Genomic DNA, 19802 nt, shown 5'->3' on the forward strand with positions numbered 1-19802 from the left:
ATTTAATGTCCCTAAGATGAGGACACAATGTGTCAGAACCTACTCTAAGTACCCTTGACTAAATTCAAATAACAAATGAAGCCACACCTCTTTCCTGAATGCAGGTCGACCCAACATTGGCTCAATTTTGTAATTTTGTGCACAAACCCTATGGGAAATAGTGCTCTTTCATAATACTCATAAACATCTGATAATTTTTTTCTTTCGATCACTTTGATTACTTGACTTTTGCCTACATGTACAGGTAACTATGGTTAAAAAGTGGTCTGTGACAATTTTCTTTGCAAAACAACAACAAAAGGAAAAAACAAAGAAATACAAAAGAAATTCAAGAAACAATAACAAATAAAAGAATTGAGATTGAATTGCATTTTTTTATCACTACATTTGTTAAATACCTCAAAATGAAGATCCACACCAAAAAATGTCCATAAATTGCTTGACATTAGTATTCTATGGGCTAAAATGTAATTTATTGAATAAATTTGCATACTGTACGGGCTGAAATTTTCGCGTACAGATATTTTCGCGAATTGCTACTTGGAGGACATTTTCACGTGTTGTTAATTTCGCAGTTGCGAGGGTCTAACTGAACTTATTTGCGCGTTGTTATTTTCGCGTGTTGTTATTTTCGCGGTTCAAAGGCGATTCGCGAAATTCGCGAAAATAAAACCACCGCGAAAATTTCAGCTCGTACAGTAATCAATTCATATGATTAGGAATTAGCAGTATTTTGAACAATCTAACTATGGTCTCGTGTAGATTACTCTCCAGGGTGATGTGTGCAGATTTTAATCATGATTATGCAAACCGTGTAAGAGATCGGGGGGGGGGGGGGGGAGGGGGCCTGGGGATAAGCCCCCAAGACACCCCCCCCCCCCCCCCCACCCACTGTGAAATGGGTCCATAAGATTTGGCTATTTGGGGGATTAAAAAAATATCACATTGGACTACAAGGAATAACATTGAAGTTGGAAATAACATCCTTCACTCTATGCACACAAAGCTCTTTGTCCTTCCGTTACCATACATTAATGAAAACAATGTGTTGTAATTAAAAAACCAGTTGACATGTTTCAAAGTTGAATACATTAAGGTAAATCTAAAACTATTTGGATCAAACTGTATACCTGGCACATATGAAAAAATTATTAACCTTAGAGAGGTTTAATAAAAACTAACCATAACCCATCTTCCCCATGCACTTTACACAGACAATCTGCATGTCCTTCCGTTTCCGTCCTTCCGCTACCAAACACACATGGACATTATGTGGTCTAATTAAAAAATAAGTAAACATATTTGAAAGTCAAATATATTCCATTATAGCTAAAACTATGGCAATTAAACTGTATACCAATAAATTAATATAGCTCCATAAACTTCACAGAGTTTTGATAAAAACTAGTTTGCCTGAAAACCCATGTCCATTTTGATGTCCTTCCGTTACCGACCTCATTAATATGCATATTTCATTACTCTTTTGCAGGTATGACAAAAATTTTGGTGGAAATTATAGTCTTTGGCTCTGGTAATACATCTCTAAAGTTTAAAATGCTGTATCCATCAAACTTTTCTTAAAGTACTTTTTTAAACTGTGAAAATTCTGTCTGAATGTCCTTCCGTTACCGTGGAATTGCCCATTTATCAAATAGTAACAATGAAGAATAGCCTGGTTTATTGGTGTATACATACAAATTCTGGATATTTTTCACTTTAGGAGCTTGAAACATGCACCTCCATCCACATTTTATACATTTTACACTTTTCAGTGCATACAGTTTGGATGCAGCAAGGTATTGCTATGTTGGGCAAGCTTTGGGCAAGCTGGGGTTGTGAGTAACAACCATTATGATAAAAGCATACATAGATTTAGATATAGTCTAAATTACAGTACATATTTTTCAGGAAGAAGACCATTGGCATTGTTATCATGTAGTCAGAATAATTATGATGCTATCGAACCAACCTAGTGCAGTAGTGTAGCATGTACACATACTTGGTCTCTTTGAACTTTGCATAGCACACCATTGATGAACAATGCAATGGTCACTGAATTCTCAGAAGGCAAATGTTCATGCACTTTGCAACAGATGTTTTAATTATGTGTGATCTAGTGTTTTGGTTGATCAAAACATGAGAGATCCTTGTACTCACCTCCCTAATTGGAATGCCAGTTTTGCATACAGCTTGTACAACTATAGCGATTGTGCAAAGTGTTCACTTGCCATTCTGCCAATGCACGCAAGGTGAATTTGTGTGAGAAAATTTTCAGCGTCATGTGGCGTCTGTTGATTTGGATTGTCACTTGTAGACCTGTTCAGTTTGAGCACTGTTTTATATGTTAATGTATATTTCAGTCATAAATGGGGGGGGGGGGGGGGGAGGGCCTTCAGCATGTCTAACAAGAGATAATTTATGCACTGATAGAGCAATGCACAGGTCTGACTCATTGCATAATCCATTGAATCTTCTTTTGGAAGCCCCCTACTTTTGGAAGCCCCCCACTTTTGGCCAACATAAGTTACAGTGTTTTAAAATCGAATAGATCAGTAGTTTTTCTTATGTGACATAGACAATGATAAAGAGGAAATCCATCCCAAAAATAAACTCTCAGAGAAAGAGAGAAAAATTCCCTACAGAATGTTAAAAAAATGACAAAATTCGGATAAGAAATAAGGAAGACATATGACATTTGTAAATTTCACATTTCTTCAGAAAACAGTTCTTGACCAGTCCTTATGAATATTCAAATAAGCAAGTTGATGATGTCATGCCCTCGTAATTTTTCATGTATATTATATATGAAATTCAGAAAACAAAAATTAAATTTAGCTAATACAGGTTAAAGCATATGCTCTTACCAAAATATATCAGAGTTAACATTTGTTCTTTTTTATACAGCTGAAATATGAGATTTTATGTTATTTCCGTGTATGAAATGAATAAGAAATTGTTCGAGCATGACATCATCAACTTGCTGATTTGGTATTCGTAACGACTGATCAAGAAGTGTTTTCCAAAATACTTTGAAATTTCAAAATGTGATAACTTCCTTATTTCTTATCTGATTTTGATCATTTTTGCACTGTTCTGCAGGGATTTTTTTCTTTCTTATGAAATTGATCAAATGTGGGATTGAATTTCTTCTTTAAAGGTTGGTATTAGTAATAATTATGGATGAAGTGAGAACCGCAGTAGCATCCATTGATGTTGGCTGTCCAAGTTGACGTGAATGTAAGGCTCAGTATGCCCACTACAAAAACTGCAACAGTGTTTGACATGGTCCAGTGAGAAAATCGTAAATGAATTATTTCAAGTTCAGTCTCCTAGTATGTAATGACTGTCTTCCCTCATTATGACCTGTGTTTATCTCCTCCCACTCTCTCTCCATCCCTCCCTCTCTCCCCCTCTCTCACCCTCTTTTACCGACTCTCCTTCAAGATGCTATGCATCCGCGTGGCAGGCAAGTGCTGTAATGGGGTTAGGAGCGAGTAATGCATATTTTATGACTAATTGAAATGAAGGTAGCTCATGAGTGCACAACTTGCCGTGGAAGCCGGTGGCACATCTATCTGCCGGTGATTTAGCTGCCTTAGTCATCCCAAGGCATGGGATGATGCGATGCTGCTGACAACATACAAAATGCAGCCAGGCTAAGTCAGCACTGAGGTTGCCCTCCTTATCCCCCCTCCATCCCTCTCCACCCCTTCCCATCCCCCCCCCCCACTCCAAGGTGTTAGGATTGAGGCTCTCAGAGAGAAGATGGAAAACAGTTGGACTTGAGGCATAAATGGAATGAATATGTACATTTCTGTTGTCACTTTAAACACTGTAGTGTGGCCTGTCGATGTTAATAGACTGTGATGCAGCCATATTAGATTTGTCACTGCTATGAAGGAGCAGGGAGAATGCTTTGTAGAAAGCTACAATCATGCACTGGACGTGCATATATATGCATTAGTGGACAGTCATCTCATCTGTGGCAGACCCAGCCCTGCCTTGTCCTTTCATCTTCTGAAACTAAAAGAAAAAACTGTTTCTTGTGCGTTCATGTCCTGAGAATGGAGCTCTTGAAAATTGATGGTGGTGGCAAGTGCTCCACATCCGATGAACATCATGTCAAGTTGACAATACAAAATGTCTGTACTAGCGGCATGCTTATGCCCCACCCTCTTCTGGCTTCTATTCAGACTGAAGTACATATTTGAGTAAGAGAAATAGAGTTTATTTTCCTGAACATGTAGCTTCAACCTACAGTATTTCCCCGACTTAGGCCGCGTTCATGCGAATTTCGTAGCCAGAATCACAAACATGAATCATGATTCAAAACGGTGTTTCAAATCACGGTCTCAGCGGAAAAGCGTTCACGCGGGCTTTCGCAACGCTGATTCTGGCTCAGCTCATCCTTTGCCATTGCGCAGCGCACTGCGCAGTTTGACCTTGTCTACGTCTCTGCAACTCGAGCCAGACCTCCTTATTCCAACTGTACAGGCCTTTACGTTTTTATTTCGGTGAGTACTTTCCGATAAGCTGTGGCATTCAGGCTCCGCCCACAGCTCGAGGAACAAATCGAGGAATAATCCTAATTCTTCGTCTCTCCAATTGTTTCCCATGGCAGACACAGCGCTGCAGCCATTACTTTTATCAACTCAATCGGAGAGTAATTACATGTATTGTTATATTAAACAGTTAACGTTAGATACTAGCATAGAATCGGTGTATGGCGTTGATGTAAACAAACAAGTGCAAGTATGGTACCAAAACACACGATTCATAAGACGTACACAAGCGCGCGAACAGAACTAGAAGCTGTGGGATACCCCATGAGACACGCATACGCACAGCGCACAATGACGTCATAGAATCATGATTGAAATCATGGTTGCTTTCATGCGCTTTCTGCGATCTTGATTCTGGCAGAATCATGATTCAAAACGCCCTTTTTTCTGTGTTTCAGATCGGCGTTTTGAAACGCGTTTAAATAGAAAAATCGCATGAACACAACCCAACTTAACACGTTTAGCGACTAAACGTGTTTAGAAATGCAATTCTAGTTTCGCATGAACGCAGCCTTTATAAAATGCTCTGCCCCCCTCCCCCCCTTTGTGAGGACACCAGTTGCTCTAGAAGTCTGCTCACAGCAGTGTGCATCGTCTTCATTTCCTGGACTATGGTGCAATTCCCATTCTCAAGATCATTCTAGATAGTAGAATGTGGAAGCTACAAGTGACTGTAACTGACATGCTATCCCTCTGGTTTTTCCACCCTTTTGTTAAAATTGTGATTTATGCGATGGGATGTACAGACCTACTGTACTTGGCATTCCCTCGAGTGTCTGGGGTGTTGCCCAGAGGCTCTGTTAATTTATTTCCTCTTATCATCAGCATAAGGAAGGGGGTCTGCATGTACTTCAAGCATTTCCCCATATGTCACAAGAATATTATGTGTGCATGGTACTGTCATCTGCAGGATGCTTCAGCATTATTTTCTCTAAATGTGGTGAAGTGGAAATGATAACCGTAACAATACTTCTCCCTTTCCTTCCTTCTTCCTCTCAGTATCTCTAAGCTCCCGTCTAGTGTTATTGAAAGTGATGTCAGAAAAGGAGTTCATGCTCAGTTTTTTTTTTCTCTGCAGACCAGCAATATTTGTCTTATACCCCTTTCCCGCTGCCCGTCTCGGTGAACCATCGAGAGGTTCCCCAGTGAATTCACCGGGGAACCTCTCGGTGAAAGTTTCAGTCCCGTCGTTTCACACTGCTCTCAGTGAAACTTTCCCCTAGACGGGTTTTCTGCTCGCAACGTGGGTGATCTTATGTACTTGAGTTTGTTGTGCATCTGCGATTTGGTTTTTTCGATCCCATGTTCAGCAAGTTTTCGGAGGAGGGACTCGTACGCGGTGCCAGCGTCAGCCGACGTCCCGCTCAGTTCTTCGTTCACTGCTGCCTCGCTACGTAATTGAAGTAACAATCTCTCTTCGTCTTTGGTCCTCGCTCCAGCCATTTGCAAAATTCCCTCAAATTTCAACAGTACAAAACGTCAAAGGATTTCTCCTGCACACTGTAAACCCAGCACTTGACGCTAAAGCACAAAATACGAAAAAATCAAGCAAGAGGCGGACTGTATCACCATCAGACTTTACTGGAAGAGTTAAGAGCTACATAGACACTAGAGGAAGACGAAGAAGGAGGAAGCATCAAAGCGATCAAGTACATTGTAAACATATATCAGCTTTGTATACACGGCGTGCTAATTAAACAATACAATGCACAGCACGATGGAAAACAATGCTGTCGCACTGTGAACGCCACATTGCACACGAAACGACATACACGTGTACTATGTAGTGTCGTGTGTATGTTTACAAACACGAATTACTAGTAACCTTTACGTGTGGATTTGGGAGGTCGAGTGCGCGCTAGCTAGCTGAAAACGTGTGCATGACCAGAAACAAGACATGACCTTTGACATAATCTGCATATTTTCCCCGGTGTTTCACCGAGACAACCTTTCACACTGGGCGCTCTCGGTGAACCACCGGGTGATTTCCCGTTGAACTATCGGTGTTTACCCAGGACGCTTCTCGGGTAAAAATTGCCCAAAATTTCATCGGTGTTTCACCTAGGCTTCCCCTAGGTTTCAACCGAGTGACCTTTCACACTGCGGGGTTCCCCGGGTGCCCCCAGGTGCCCCCGGGGAAGATTTTCTTCAGCGGGAAAGGGGTATTATTTGCAGCACTTGTTACTCTCATTTCGTGTTAAGCCCACCAACTTTCCACTTAAAAAAAAGGGGAAAAAAGTAGTTTGTAGGATGTTTAAATGAAAGATCTAATAATCCCAAAGTTACGTTGTAAGATATGAATGTATACACTTTGTAAGTGATGATCTTTATCTAAGTGTATCCAAAGGCATATTCTTGGGACCATATAATTGAGATTTTAAATCAGTAATGATAACAGATATGTATGACTAGGAATGCAATGTTGCTGATTGTTAACAACAATAACACAGGAAATCATTTTGAGATACTGTGATCCCTTACATGTTTATACTCCTCATGATAGCAAATAAGCTGTGATTTTTAGTGTGTAGCTGTACAGTGGTTCTGATGGATAGGACTGAATTCAATTTAGTGAGATTTTGTTTTGCAGCTGTTACAGTCAATCTCAAAACAGGCATACTTCAAGTGTAACTGGGGAAGCAATCAAGTAGCTAGTACACACTTACAGATCCATGGTTACAAGTGCCATCTATCTAGCTACAGAACGATGGTTAAAGTAGTAGTAGTAGTAGTAGTAGTAGTAGTAGTAGTAGTAGTAGTAGTAGTAGTAGTACTAGTACTACTACTACTACTACTAGTAGTTGCCATTAATATGATGATACATAATGTATTTTTGAAGTGTTGTCACTTAATTGGTGAGCCATGTGTGAGAAGGGGCCTGTGGTTGAGTCTGCAGCAACCAAATCCCAAATGCTCCTACATGTACAGCTGCCATGAAACTGTAATGGATACCAGGAAATAATACCAAAGGATCTTATTGAATTAATATTATCTTTGCTTTATTGAAAGAGCTCTCAGCTCTCATTAGTTGCATGAATGTTGTCAATCGAAACATGGTTCAACTTTAGATAACATACAGGTCTGTAGACAATAAAGATATCACAGACATTGTTGGAAAAGTCTGCCCTTGTATAGAAATCATAATTTTCCCTAGAGTGGATTTTAAGGTTTTGATTGGAGGCAAACGACACTTGAATGTGCCCAGGGGCACAGGTTCATTCTCAAAAGTATATCAATTTGAACCCAACAGAATTTTCATGATTCCTCCTCACAAACTCCCAATCTTGATGAATGCTTTTTTGATTGAATTTGATTTTGGTCTTTTTTTTTCTTTTTTTTGCCAGCATTTCAATGGCTTACACTTTGTAACTTCTAAACTATATTTGAGGTGTTGCTTACTACAAATGTACATAGTTGGACCTTATATTCACATCTGCTATATTGTGTGCATGATTGTACACTATGTATATCACCCTGTATATATGCTATTCGTTTTGCAAGCGGTTGAATTTGCAATTTAGAACCACATAGAAAAGAGACAAGTTTGAAATAGAGATTTTCCACCCTGGAGATGGTACACAATGCACTTGTGTCAAATGTACCAATACTAAATTGCACAAAAATTGGTTGACTTGCAACTGCAAAAAAATCAATACACCGTGAAACATGAACCTGTTGCATAAATACAAAAGTCTGTGCAAAGTATACAGTGTATGTATTCTTCCACGTAAATGGTATTGGGGGTTGCATGTTTGTTTGACAGACTATGGATTTTGCAGTTAGTGGCCTATGAGGTGATTCATTAGTTTGGGAACGCAGTTATATATTGTAATCCATACACATTTAAAGTGATATTCACAAGCATTGAGCATACATGATTTCAGACGTGTTTTGAGTTGAAACAGTGTGCAGACATTTGAATGACTCTATTCTTTTGCACCACCACACACAAGATGGAGATTCTCTTGTAAGATGCTTACAGGCTTATATTTATGTGCACATCTACTTAATCTTGGCCCTTTACGTAAAACTTGAGATCAATTATAAGTCAGAATACTAAATGTAAGTCTCCGATTACCTGACTTGCATTTGATTTTCTGACTTATATTTAATTGCATTTTTGTCTCTCTCTCTCTCTCTCTTTTCTTTTTTTCTTTTTTTTTAATCTAGCAGGGCCCTGGCTTCCTACTATGACGATCAATAGTCATGTTGTACACTGTGTCATCCTGTATCAGAAAGCATATTCATAAAATATATCATACATCTGAATATTAAACTACATGTGCTCTGTTATAAAGAGATAAGAAACTAAAGTCAACCTGCAGTGTACTAAGAGGGCAAATTCTGTGTTGCAAAATATATGCCACTGACTACTTTATGAAATTACTGTCTCTGCATTGTTGTTGTTGTTGTGTGGAAATCCAAGGGCAATATGTGACATTTGCAATGCAAACACTGAAAGTATTTTCCATGTGACTATCATGGTTGCGATAACATCAAAGCTGGGGAGGGTGTAATGAACCGCTTTTGATGCCCCATTAAATGTGAGTTTCATCAAAATTGCACCTAATGAAGTCATCACATCGAAGCCGACCAATTGGTGTCTCGATCTAGGCAATTTCCACGTTGCTGTCGTACAAGGTCTCTTGTTGCTATTGGTGAACATACATGTAGAATCAACGAAAACATAATCATGATCTAGTGAAACTGTTCTATTCAATTATTTTGGGTTAGCTCATGATCAAATGCTTTATAGGTCCACCAGTCCTTGTGGAAGTAATTGCAATGCATTACAAGGCAAATACTTGTGTGCAAGGCACATTGTCTACACATGTATACTGTTCTGATCAAAAGATGCTGCATATCATATGTGGCATAATAAGTTAGTAAGTCAGAACCCAGCTGTATGGGGGAGGGGAGATCATATGGATCAGAGCTCAAAAGATAAGTCAATTTTTAAGCCATCAAAAATGGAAAGAAAAGAAAATAATCTGATGTCATATTCCTAAAGTTACCACATTACCAAAGTACATCACTGCAGTACACCTAGTACATCACACATAGAGCTTCTAAGTCTTCCTGATATTGCAGGAGGCTCCCTTAAGGATTAGATGTATCTTCATTTCCTGATCTAGACAAATTTGACAGCCTCCCTGATCAAGGAATTGCTTTTGCCTGAGGTGCATGTGACACACAGTATCTGCCTTATTACCATGGTACTCTTTTGGAATTTTTCCCTGTTTTTGGTGTGGAATTTTTACTGTTCTGATTCAACTTTCTCAAGTCTTTCAGGCTGTACCATTATTTTTTTTCTCGATTTTTTAAAATCTTTTTAGAATTTGACAATTGCAACTGACAGTATCTCAAAGTTTGGGAAACGATGTGCATTCATAACATTTCCACTAAGGGTAATTCTGTTGTGAATTTCATTGTTTGCCTATGGTGTGGCTGGATGTATACATTGCAGGAGTGCCTATGTTTAATGTCAAAATGAGTGTTTGTTTGGTCTGTTAGTTTGTCCTACCTTTAATATGCTTCAGATTTCACTGGAATAAATTTATCAGATGGCTCTGCATGGTTTCTGAGGCATCACAGTGTATTTCAACTTCATCGATCGCATAACTTACAGTGTAGAAAACAATATCTGTGATAGAATTTGTAATCTCCAATCATCATTGGCATCATGGCTAAATGTGTGTATGTCGTATTCAATAATGCTGAATTGAATAGAATTAGATTAAAGTTGTAATGTATTGAAAGTCATCGCATGAAGTCATAAAGGCCTCATGGTCTAAACAGTTTCTGTAGCCCATGAATCAGTGCTGATGATTTAACATCTACCCATGGTATGTAGATATTTTATGTTTAATATTGTTGTTGTTGTTGTTGCTAGTACCTACAATGTATGTTGCCAAATGAGATTCAAAATGACATCCAGAATTTACTTTGAACGTTCATGATTTTTGTGTCCCTGCCCATCCCATCTCCAGCAATCCAAAGAGGTATCGCTGGAGAACATCAGCTTTCAGCCACCAAACATCGAGCTTCCGGACAATGCCTCGGCCTTCAGCATCTATGCAGCGGTGCGGCAGTGCATCTTGGAGAGGGAGACCCGCGAGAGGGCTATCATCCTCACGCGGGCCAGCGACGGGAGGACGGAGGACGGGAATGGGGACGGCGATGCAGAGAAGGAGGACAAGGTCATTCCACTGTCAAAGGTACAAATAATGAGTGGGTGTGGTCATCACTGGGTGTACTGTAAAAGCTGTAATTTTTGTGAAAGAGGTGACAGACATTTTCCCCAAAATGTTTTACATGTATTTGTGATTCACGAAATTTGTAAAAATAACAGCTTTTACAGTCTATTAGGATGCTTAATTATCTGTGTACACCATGTTGGTTCAATACCATAAAATATGTGCCTGCCCACATGTGAAATGTTTTGACCTAATAGCTTCAATTGCTATACAAAACTTTTTTATATTACTACCCACAGTCATAGGCACTGTTCAATTGTTTGGCTGACCAAGAACAATGGACTCAAAGTGTGATGGAAAAATAGATCTTGTTTCCATTTGTATTTATGTAAGAGTGTCCAGTTCTCCTTGGCATTATGTGATCGAGATCATTATTCGACAATGATACCATTACAATATCAGTGGAAAAAAAAAAGAAACCAGTTTGTTATTAGTTGATCTCAGCTTTGTTTTGTTTGTAAAGTTTTGCGTCAGTACCTCTCTACTTTATGAGAATGTAACGTTCAAACCAAAACAACCTTCAACAAATTGTCAAGTACTGCATGACATATGCAATATGCTAAGGTAAGTGAAGTAGTTCAGAGAATGTCTGTAAGCATTGAAAAAAGAAAAATGAAAAAAAAAAACAAAACTGCAGATATATGATTCAGGAAAGGGAAAAAGACTGGAAACAAAATCATTCAGTGAGAGAAAATGATCACAAATGCAATTTGACAGGTGTATAATGTGTGGGTTTCAAAACTAAAGAAGTCTAGTCAATATAAGAGAACTGACAGAAACCACAGTGGAGCTTTAATCATCTGCCATGTTGTTGCCATGCAACAGATGGTCGGGCTGGGCCTGCGCAGTGTGTTTGAGCTGATCCGACAGACGAGGGCGTCCCATCCCGCATTCTGTGTCAAGGCTCTCGGGGCTCTCCTTGACATCTTGCAGGGGCAGACTCCAGAAGGACTGAGCCGGGAGCCAGATGACATCCTTGGTAGGCCAGCCCCGCCCCTCTTTCTCTCACCCACCTATGTCCACCAACCTTTTTGCTTTCTTTTTCTCTTTCTTTCTTCCTGTCCATCCCCACTTTATAACCACCAGCAGTCATATCACAGGACATTGACCTGTCCAGAGTTCTGATTGGTTGGTGGATGAGTTTTAATTACTACATCAGTTATCTATAAAATGAATCCTAATTTTGTTGTTGATGTTATATATATGTATGTACATAATGCTGTATTTTGATTTGATGTTTTTTCTGTGTCAGTGTACTTAAAAATGTCAATATTATGCGCTGTGTGAATGTTTATTATTATTATTATTATTATTATTGTTATTATTATTAATCAGTTATCATGCATCACAGTTATCCATGTAGAAGGTCAATATTGCTCCTTTGTGACACATTAACTAAAACTTAGTGATCTGCTGACAAGATGAATGTAACTTGAATACTATACAGAGAAATGGTAAACACCCATCCCTCTTTGAGTGTACAGTAATGGCCAACCTTTGAACACGGTCTGCTATTGTATAACAGGACCTCAGCATTTGTACATCTTTCCACATGTATACACATATAAATATTTTATCTGTTTTTTGTTGTTAGTGCGTGTGTGTGTGTGTGTGTGTGTGTGTGTATGTGTGTGTGTGAGCATACGTGGGATGCAGTGTGAAGCAGTTTGTGTCTTTTTCAACTTGGTCGTACCATGGCTAATACTTGGCAGTGTGAAACAGTTTGTGTCTTTTTCAACTGGGTCATACTATGGCTAATACTTGGCAATCATTCCTAGGTCAGCATACTCGGCCATGTAATCCCATAAATGGAAACAGTAGTTGTGTGAACCCTTGCGAAATTCAGTGAAATTTCCTGCAGTCTTTACTGGTTTGAGATTGACATGGCAAGAAACCGCGAGGTGCTAAAGGGTAAAGTGTGTAATGAGCATGTGACTTCATCACATGCCTTGCCGCTCAAAATTATTGTGCAGGACCAAAAAAGAGAAAAGATAATGATTATATTGAAAGAGATTGTATATTGCATTTCAGGTGGCGTGAACAAACTGAAAAGAAAACAAAAGCAAAAACATAAGCCTCTGTCTATTGAAGCATGATATGTAGAATAGCATCAAAGTCCCATGACAATGATGTTAGAAGAAGTGATCCTGTAGGGCAGTTCTGGTACTTCTCATTACCAAGTCATGCATAGCTTGTCACATCGTAAATTTAGTTGTGGAAGGAAAGGAAATGAATGAAAAGGGAGCAACAGAAACCTTTCCCAAAACTCCTTGATGATGGTGCCTTACTTGTACATACAGTCATCACATCCCCCCCCCCCATTTTTGCTTTGTTGTTTTGCTTTTTCTCACAACAACTCAGTTGACTTGTTGATTTTTTTTACTGTGGTTCAGGGAACTAATTTGCCAGGAACATGTGGGCTTGTGTGTGTTTACGTACTTGTGTTTGTATCTATATTTGTTGTGTGTGTGTGTGTGGGTGGGTCCATGTCCATATTTCTGCTTTGTATATAATCCATATACATGGATCCCTATACATGTATGTGTTTTGTTTGTATGTGCATGCTTTTGTGCATGTGTTATCTCATGCATTTTTTTCTTCTTATTATTGATATGGTAAAGGAAAACCAAGGAATGCAAATTAGAATACAAAGAAAAAAAAAAAAGTGAAAAAATAAAAGAGGAAAAAGAGATGGATATGACTGATTATCAAAGAGAAAAGATACAGTGTAGGAAAACAGTGGACAGGAAATTATGAATAGGAAATAATATGCCATTCTGAGCTGTCATGTAGTTTCTTTTGTCTTCCTGAATTCTTGTGCAAACACACACACACACACACACACACACACACACACACACACACACACACACACACACACACACACACACACAAGTGTGGTCTTTCATTTGTAAGATGCATCACACAGTGGACTAGGGAAGCGTGCCCGGACATTGTCATCCTTGCAAACCTTGAACATTTCAACCAACACTCAGTAACAGTCACATTGTCCAGTTGGTCAGAGATCACATCTGCCATCTGTTGAGTGTTCCCCGGGGTGTAGAAGGGAAATGTGCATTTAAAGAGCAATTTGGCTCCTCGTACAAGATGGCCCTTTTCAGATCAAGAAATGGCGTTACGTCAAACAGAAAGAATTGGCAAGGTTTCATAGAAAAAAAATAAAATCAGTATTTGAAATGAGATTTGTGCAATTTTAAAGTTTCACATGTTTTTGTGAAACAGTGATGCTACAATTTTTGCAGCAGTCATTCATGTACGTATATCAAAGTGGAAAGAGGTAGTGATTTCATGACCACACAAGTTCCCCATTGACTCACATACTATCTTCACTAAAATCCTTTTGTTGTTGTTGTTGACATGGAATCTGAAAGAAAAAAACTTGTGTCATTTGTGTCAGATTTGTCTTGTGTTGCAATAACCTGGCAGTGATGACCTCATGGGGAAAAATGTTGTAGTTGATATCTCAATAACCATGTGACTTTTTATCACATTTTTGTGCACAAATTAAGGAGATGTGTGAGTTCATAACATCATCTCAGTAAATTCCCCAATATCACAATTTGGTAATGGTACAGTATGTGAAAATTTAAGATTCCATTTTGTTTGTAATTTTATACCAGATTTTGATGAAACTTACCACTATCAAAGCAAATTTTATGTGGTATGAAATGACATATTTATCGTTGTTCCACTTGTACAGGGCATATCAAAAAAAAAAAAAGGAATCAAACTTTGGAGGGCTACTGTTTAGTAATTATCGGCTATGGAGAGCACAATGTTGGTTGTGAGGAAAGAAAAACTCTTCCTCTTTCCATTGGTTCCTAATTATGTTGACAAATGTCATGCATGGCTGAGCACATGAACTTTGATACGCACCATAGTAGTACACAAAAATGTAGACTAGGAGCTATAACAGAACAGATTTGACATGACTACAGCACTATTTAATACAACATTTTAAATATGAATGATTGATCTGAAAGAAAGAAAGAGAATGGACTTTTCCATTGTGAATTTGGGAGGCACCATGCATTCATCTCTTTGCATGTACTCATTACAGTAACTAGATTAATTAATTGAAATAAATAGATAAAGTAATTAAAATAATTACTCGTATACAATGTAGCATGCTTTCCATGAAAAGCTTGAATATTTCTATTTCTATGGAGGAGGGGTAGAAAAGAGATGGCAAATCAATCTCTTGAGTATATGGCTGCAATATTTTTCTTCTGGCTGACAGGAGCCCTCTTTGAGCTGCTCATGGACCTGGCCACCACATCCGCAGAAGAGGACGAGCACTCCCTGGCAACACTGAGCAGTGCGTGCCTGCTCAGCCTGATGGTTGCCATGGGCAACACAGGCAAACTCCTGACTGGTATCTCGGCCCTGCTCATGATTGCAGGTCAACGACCTCTGAAGTCCCTGGAGGTATGCTTTCTTCTTTGCATTCTGTACACAGGAAAACAGCAATAACCGAAATAGATCATACAAATATTTATACAAGAATGGAGTCAAAAGGGGCCTGAGCTTGTTATCCTAGCAGAATCTTCATCAGAGGCAAAATATAGTAAGAAATGAAGAAGGGACGTAACAAAAAGGCTGCAAGCCTAGATTTGTAGAGCATTATGGAGTTTCCTTAGAAAGGAGAAAGAGACAAACAAAATAATAAGCTTTCACAAATGAATCATTTAATACTCACATGTGATATGCATAGTTCTAATCTCACATGTGCATGAGAAATTACATGTTTCCCTTGCAAGAAGCTAAAAAAAAAAATGCCTCAGGCATTCAATAAAACCAGATAAAAAATTGAAAAAAATCAAAACACAAAACCCTACCATGAAAAAGATTATAGAATATTTTCTGGCTGAGATTTAGTTTCATCTGCTCAGTAAAACAGGAAGTAATTAATGAGCTGTTGCTGACTAGGGTTATCACCATTACCTACATGCTGTAAAAACAGAAATTTTTGTGTGCACAAATCTTTCGTGAATTTCGTGAGGAGCCAGCATTTGCAAAAGTGAAATGCACACAAAAATCTTTGCCTACACAAAGCATTGCATGCCAGCAGCAATTAGCGAAAGGTTCATGCTGCAAAAAAATGACTTCTGCTCCAATCTGGGAAAGTTCCATGCTGCAAATGTTTCTGGTTTTACAATGATGCTAAATCATCTGCATCAAAGTGCAATGAAGACTGTAGGAAAGGGCCAGTTATGGTATCGGTGATACCCACCCCTGTCATTACATCATCATGCTGATCTACTTTTCCTTTCTTCTTGACATTGGTTTTGATTGTTTCAGGTGCCAGCCATCATCGTTGCCCTCCAGCGCAGCGTCCATGCTCTGCTCGTCGGCAAGACGGTGTTCCCCAATTGGCTGACTCTTGGCGTGCCCAGCCAATCACTGATCGACACCTGGACCATTCATGGGCTGAGTGTCGGTGAGTAGAAACTACATGTAAGCCCATTCACACGGCCGCCAATATTAGTAATTATTTGCATCCCAATTTGAATCGTGACACACACAAAGAAACAACAACATTCTTTTGTCAATGTGATCATAGTAATCATGACTATTAGTGAGATTCAAATTGTGATCCGCACACCACTAAAGATGTGCCGTTTCCGAAATAGTCATGTTCCTTTTTCAGAAGAGTCACAATTTTTTGCATTGTGAGGTGTGTATGAATGGTGTTCTGTAATTGAAATGGCACCATTTTTGTTATATCCCTTGATGCAAGGCACAATCTGGACAGTCAGGTCAAAGTCAAGCCAAACTCAGAAACTCTGTGCAGTTGGTCTTGCTCGATCCCATTCTTTTTTCTTTTTTTATAAACTGCTGCACTTTGCATCACAATTTATTATTTTTTTTTTTGCCTGTGTACAGTGTGAACCAGACCACAAAAAAGCGTGATATGAATCGCAATTTGAATCGTGCTTTTTCAGTGTTTGTGTGAATGGGCCTACTGTTGTCATCTTTGATTTGGAAGTTCATTTTTATGAGCGGAGCCAGACCACGGTGGAATGCATTCTGACTTAACTTTTGACTGTAACCTACAATTGTATAATCCTTGATGTATGTACAATGGGAAGCATACATGATGGAATACAGAGACTTCTTATTTTGCTGGAATGATATAGTATATAGAACACTGTATTTGGATTACAGATGTCACGGGGAATCGCTGACATTATGCAAGAGTCATCACTGAGTGGGAGTGGCCCCATGATTATCTGATATGATCTACTTTTAAGAAGTGAGGCTTGGATGTCCACATGCTGTGAATAAAAGAAAACCAAAACACACCAACATGTCCTTTATAAAGATAATGGCCATTTATCCGGAGTTGATGTTAGTCCCTTGTGATTGTTATGAAACAAAGACATTTTGCGAGATTTTGCCACTGTCACATTTTATTTTTCACTTTCAAAGTTTGAGAATGAAATAGGGGAAATTTGTCATGGTTAAGTGTCTCCATTAAGGTCATACATGTATCTACCTTTTAAGGATGCGTCTTTTTGAAAAAAGGAAAATACAGAAGGAAGCATTTTACCAGGACTATCTTCTCTTTCGCTTCACTTGCTGCTACAGAAGCATCAAACCCCACTGGTTTCAGTGCAATAGCCAGTGATGGCCGCTACCTGTACATCCATGGTGACAAAGGTCTTATGAAGATAGGATCAGGCTACTCTGGCACCATCAAGGTTTGTTGAGGGAAAAACCCTTTTTGTCTGTCTCTCTCTCTTATTCTTTGTTTGTACAAGAGATTAGATTGTTGATTTTGTTTTAAAGATACTGTTTACCATTGGGACCAGTGATTTAAAAATGTTCGTTTTATCACATTTGATACAAATGTGTAGGTCAGTTGTATCACAAAAAATCCTACCATATAAAATATTTTGCAATAAAGCCTAAAATATAAGGAGATATCACTATTTTATTCAATAAACCATAACTGCAATGATTTATTTCTAGAAACAATTTTATTGTAACTATTGTTCACATTCTGTATATTAAAAAATACTTAACATTGATTATATTGATTAACATTTTCACATTGGTTGTTTCTATCCCTAACTCACATTTTAGAACTATTTTGAAGCACTAAAGCTGGGTTTTTGTTTCATCTGCAAATGATGACTAATGCCATTAATGATATAGGCGAACGTCAGATCATGTGTAGCTCAAAATGAGATATTATGGATGAAGGGGCACCCAACATTGTCATAACTTTGATAGTTTAAACTATTACCAGCTGTTTCTGTTACTTGTAGATATGTTTGACAGAATTTTTGTCCCTTTTCTGTGATGTGTTTCATCACTGTTGCAGTGATTGGGTATAAATATACTGTGTTCCTGTAGGTGGGGAAGTGCATATTAACCTCATGACCTTGTGTCTGTGAAACACAATGCACTGTGTTATTTAGTTGCTCTATTTAGAACTGGTATGCAATCATGTATTCATGGAATGGAATTTTGTGTGGCAATGTATGGATAGAAGTCTTTTTTTTGTGTGTGTGTTAAATCAGTATGTGGAAAAAATCAGTTCATGAAATATATTGTAGTGTGATAGAAGCATTGAAGAAATGCAATGACTTTAACCTGCTCAAGTTTAGAGAGGGGGTTATTTTTGTTATTTTTGACAAAAGCAAACAGTTAAGGGATGTAGCTAACAAATATTCTCAGCTCATGCAATGTACTGCTCCATTCCTGGCTGTTGGTTGCCACGGTTGCAGGGTCACATCTATGCCTCCAACCCCACTGTGTACTCTGGGGAGAAGGGCTGGTTAGGGTTCAGCAGGAACCAGCTCCTCTTCAAGTGCCAGGAAGGCACCCAGGCGGCCAGGAACCTCTTGGTCAAGATCAGTTCCACAGACCTTAAGGAGGAGGGACAGCTTGCCTTGCCACCACTTGGTAAATAGTCTTTCTTTCTTCTTTGTCTTCTTTCCCTGTCAGTCTTTTCATTTACCGTTCTTTCTCTGTACAGCTCTATGTCTAACTCTCTTTTTTTCCCCCCATTTATTTGTCTGTCTTTGTGTCTGTTTGTCATCTCTGTCTTGTAAGTAACTCTCTCTTTGTCTCTTATGCCACTCCGCTATCTTTTTCTCATTCTGTTTGTGTTTGTTTGTGGGCATGTGTGTTTGTGTTTATGTTCAGTTGTACCATTTTTCAGCTGTCTCATGCCTTTGTTGCATATGTTTCAGCGTGTGTTTCCTTTTGCATATCATCAAAGGCCATTTTACTGAGGTTAAATGAAGTAATTGAAGATTTCACTGCAAAGGTGAGATTACCTATTTGTTATAAATGTCAGTAAACCAAACACTTTTACATTGTAGCCTGAGTATCATATGTCTTGTTAATGAGTGCCAGTTATACAATGGATAAATAGAAGCATGAAACATAAAGCTGGAATCAATAGGGAGGCATATGTCGGTTTCTTTTTATTTTGTATTTGGCAAGTTACCTTTTCAGTGCAAGGTTAAGGAAAGTTATAATAAACTTTGATTGATGAATGCATAAACTGTATTCAATATATCCGCCATGTACCCATATCATATATTGACTAAATAATTAGTAAATAAGTATTAATTCTATTTTCAAAGTTTTGGTTTACATCTTTTGTATTATTTTGTTTGATTGTTTTATGTTTGCAGCCGGCTCTGATTCTGGACTATTCTTCAGTGATGGAGTCAGTCTAGGAGTCTTGTCTTCAGTGACTGATGTGAGTCTACTGATCTTACTCTCAGTGGCTTGTGATCCCAGTGGCAGGTGTTGAAACAGTGTATTGTTCTGACGAGGAAAAAAAATGACTGTGTTTCTGAAGATACACAGTGAACCTTTCCACCGGGGAAACTGTTGACATTTTTGTGGGACAAAATGTTTTGGGATTATGGATGCGGTAATGGAAGAAGAACATGTTTTCCCCCTCTCAAACTTTGATGATTTTGCATGTTCAGCAGGT

General features: G+C 38.6%; 1 protein-coding gene across 1 annotated transcript in view; it reads left to right on the top strand.

The window, feature by feature from the left end:
• The window catches only part of LOC140235094 (E3 ubiquitin-protein ligase MYCBP2-like), a 100500-nt gene that overhangs the window by 22242 nt on the left and 58456 nt on the right, over positions 1–19802 (top strand). The window contains exons 3-9 of the mRNA XM_072315131.1: positions 10553–10780; positions 11645–11798; positions 15081–15268; positions 16142–16280; positions 17432–17544; positions 18577–18754; positions 19495–19562. Coding sequence (XP_072171232.1) covers positions 10553–10780; positions 11645–11798; positions 15081–15268; positions 16142–16280; positions 17432–17544; positions 18577–18754; positions 19495–19562 — 1068 coding nt within the window. The remainder of the gene's footprint in view (positions 1–10552; positions 10781–11644; positions 11799–15080; positions 15269–16141; positions 16281–17431; positions 17545–18576; positions 18755–19494; positions 19563–19802) is intronic.

This window comes from Diadema setosum, chromosome 11 (assembly GCF_964275005.1).
Source record: "Diadema setosum chromosome 11, eeDiaSeto1, whole genome shotgun sequence".
NCBI classification, from domain to species: domain Eukaryota; kingdom Metazoa; phylum Echinodermata; class Echinoidea; order Diadematoida; family Diadematidae; genus Diadema; species Diadema setosum.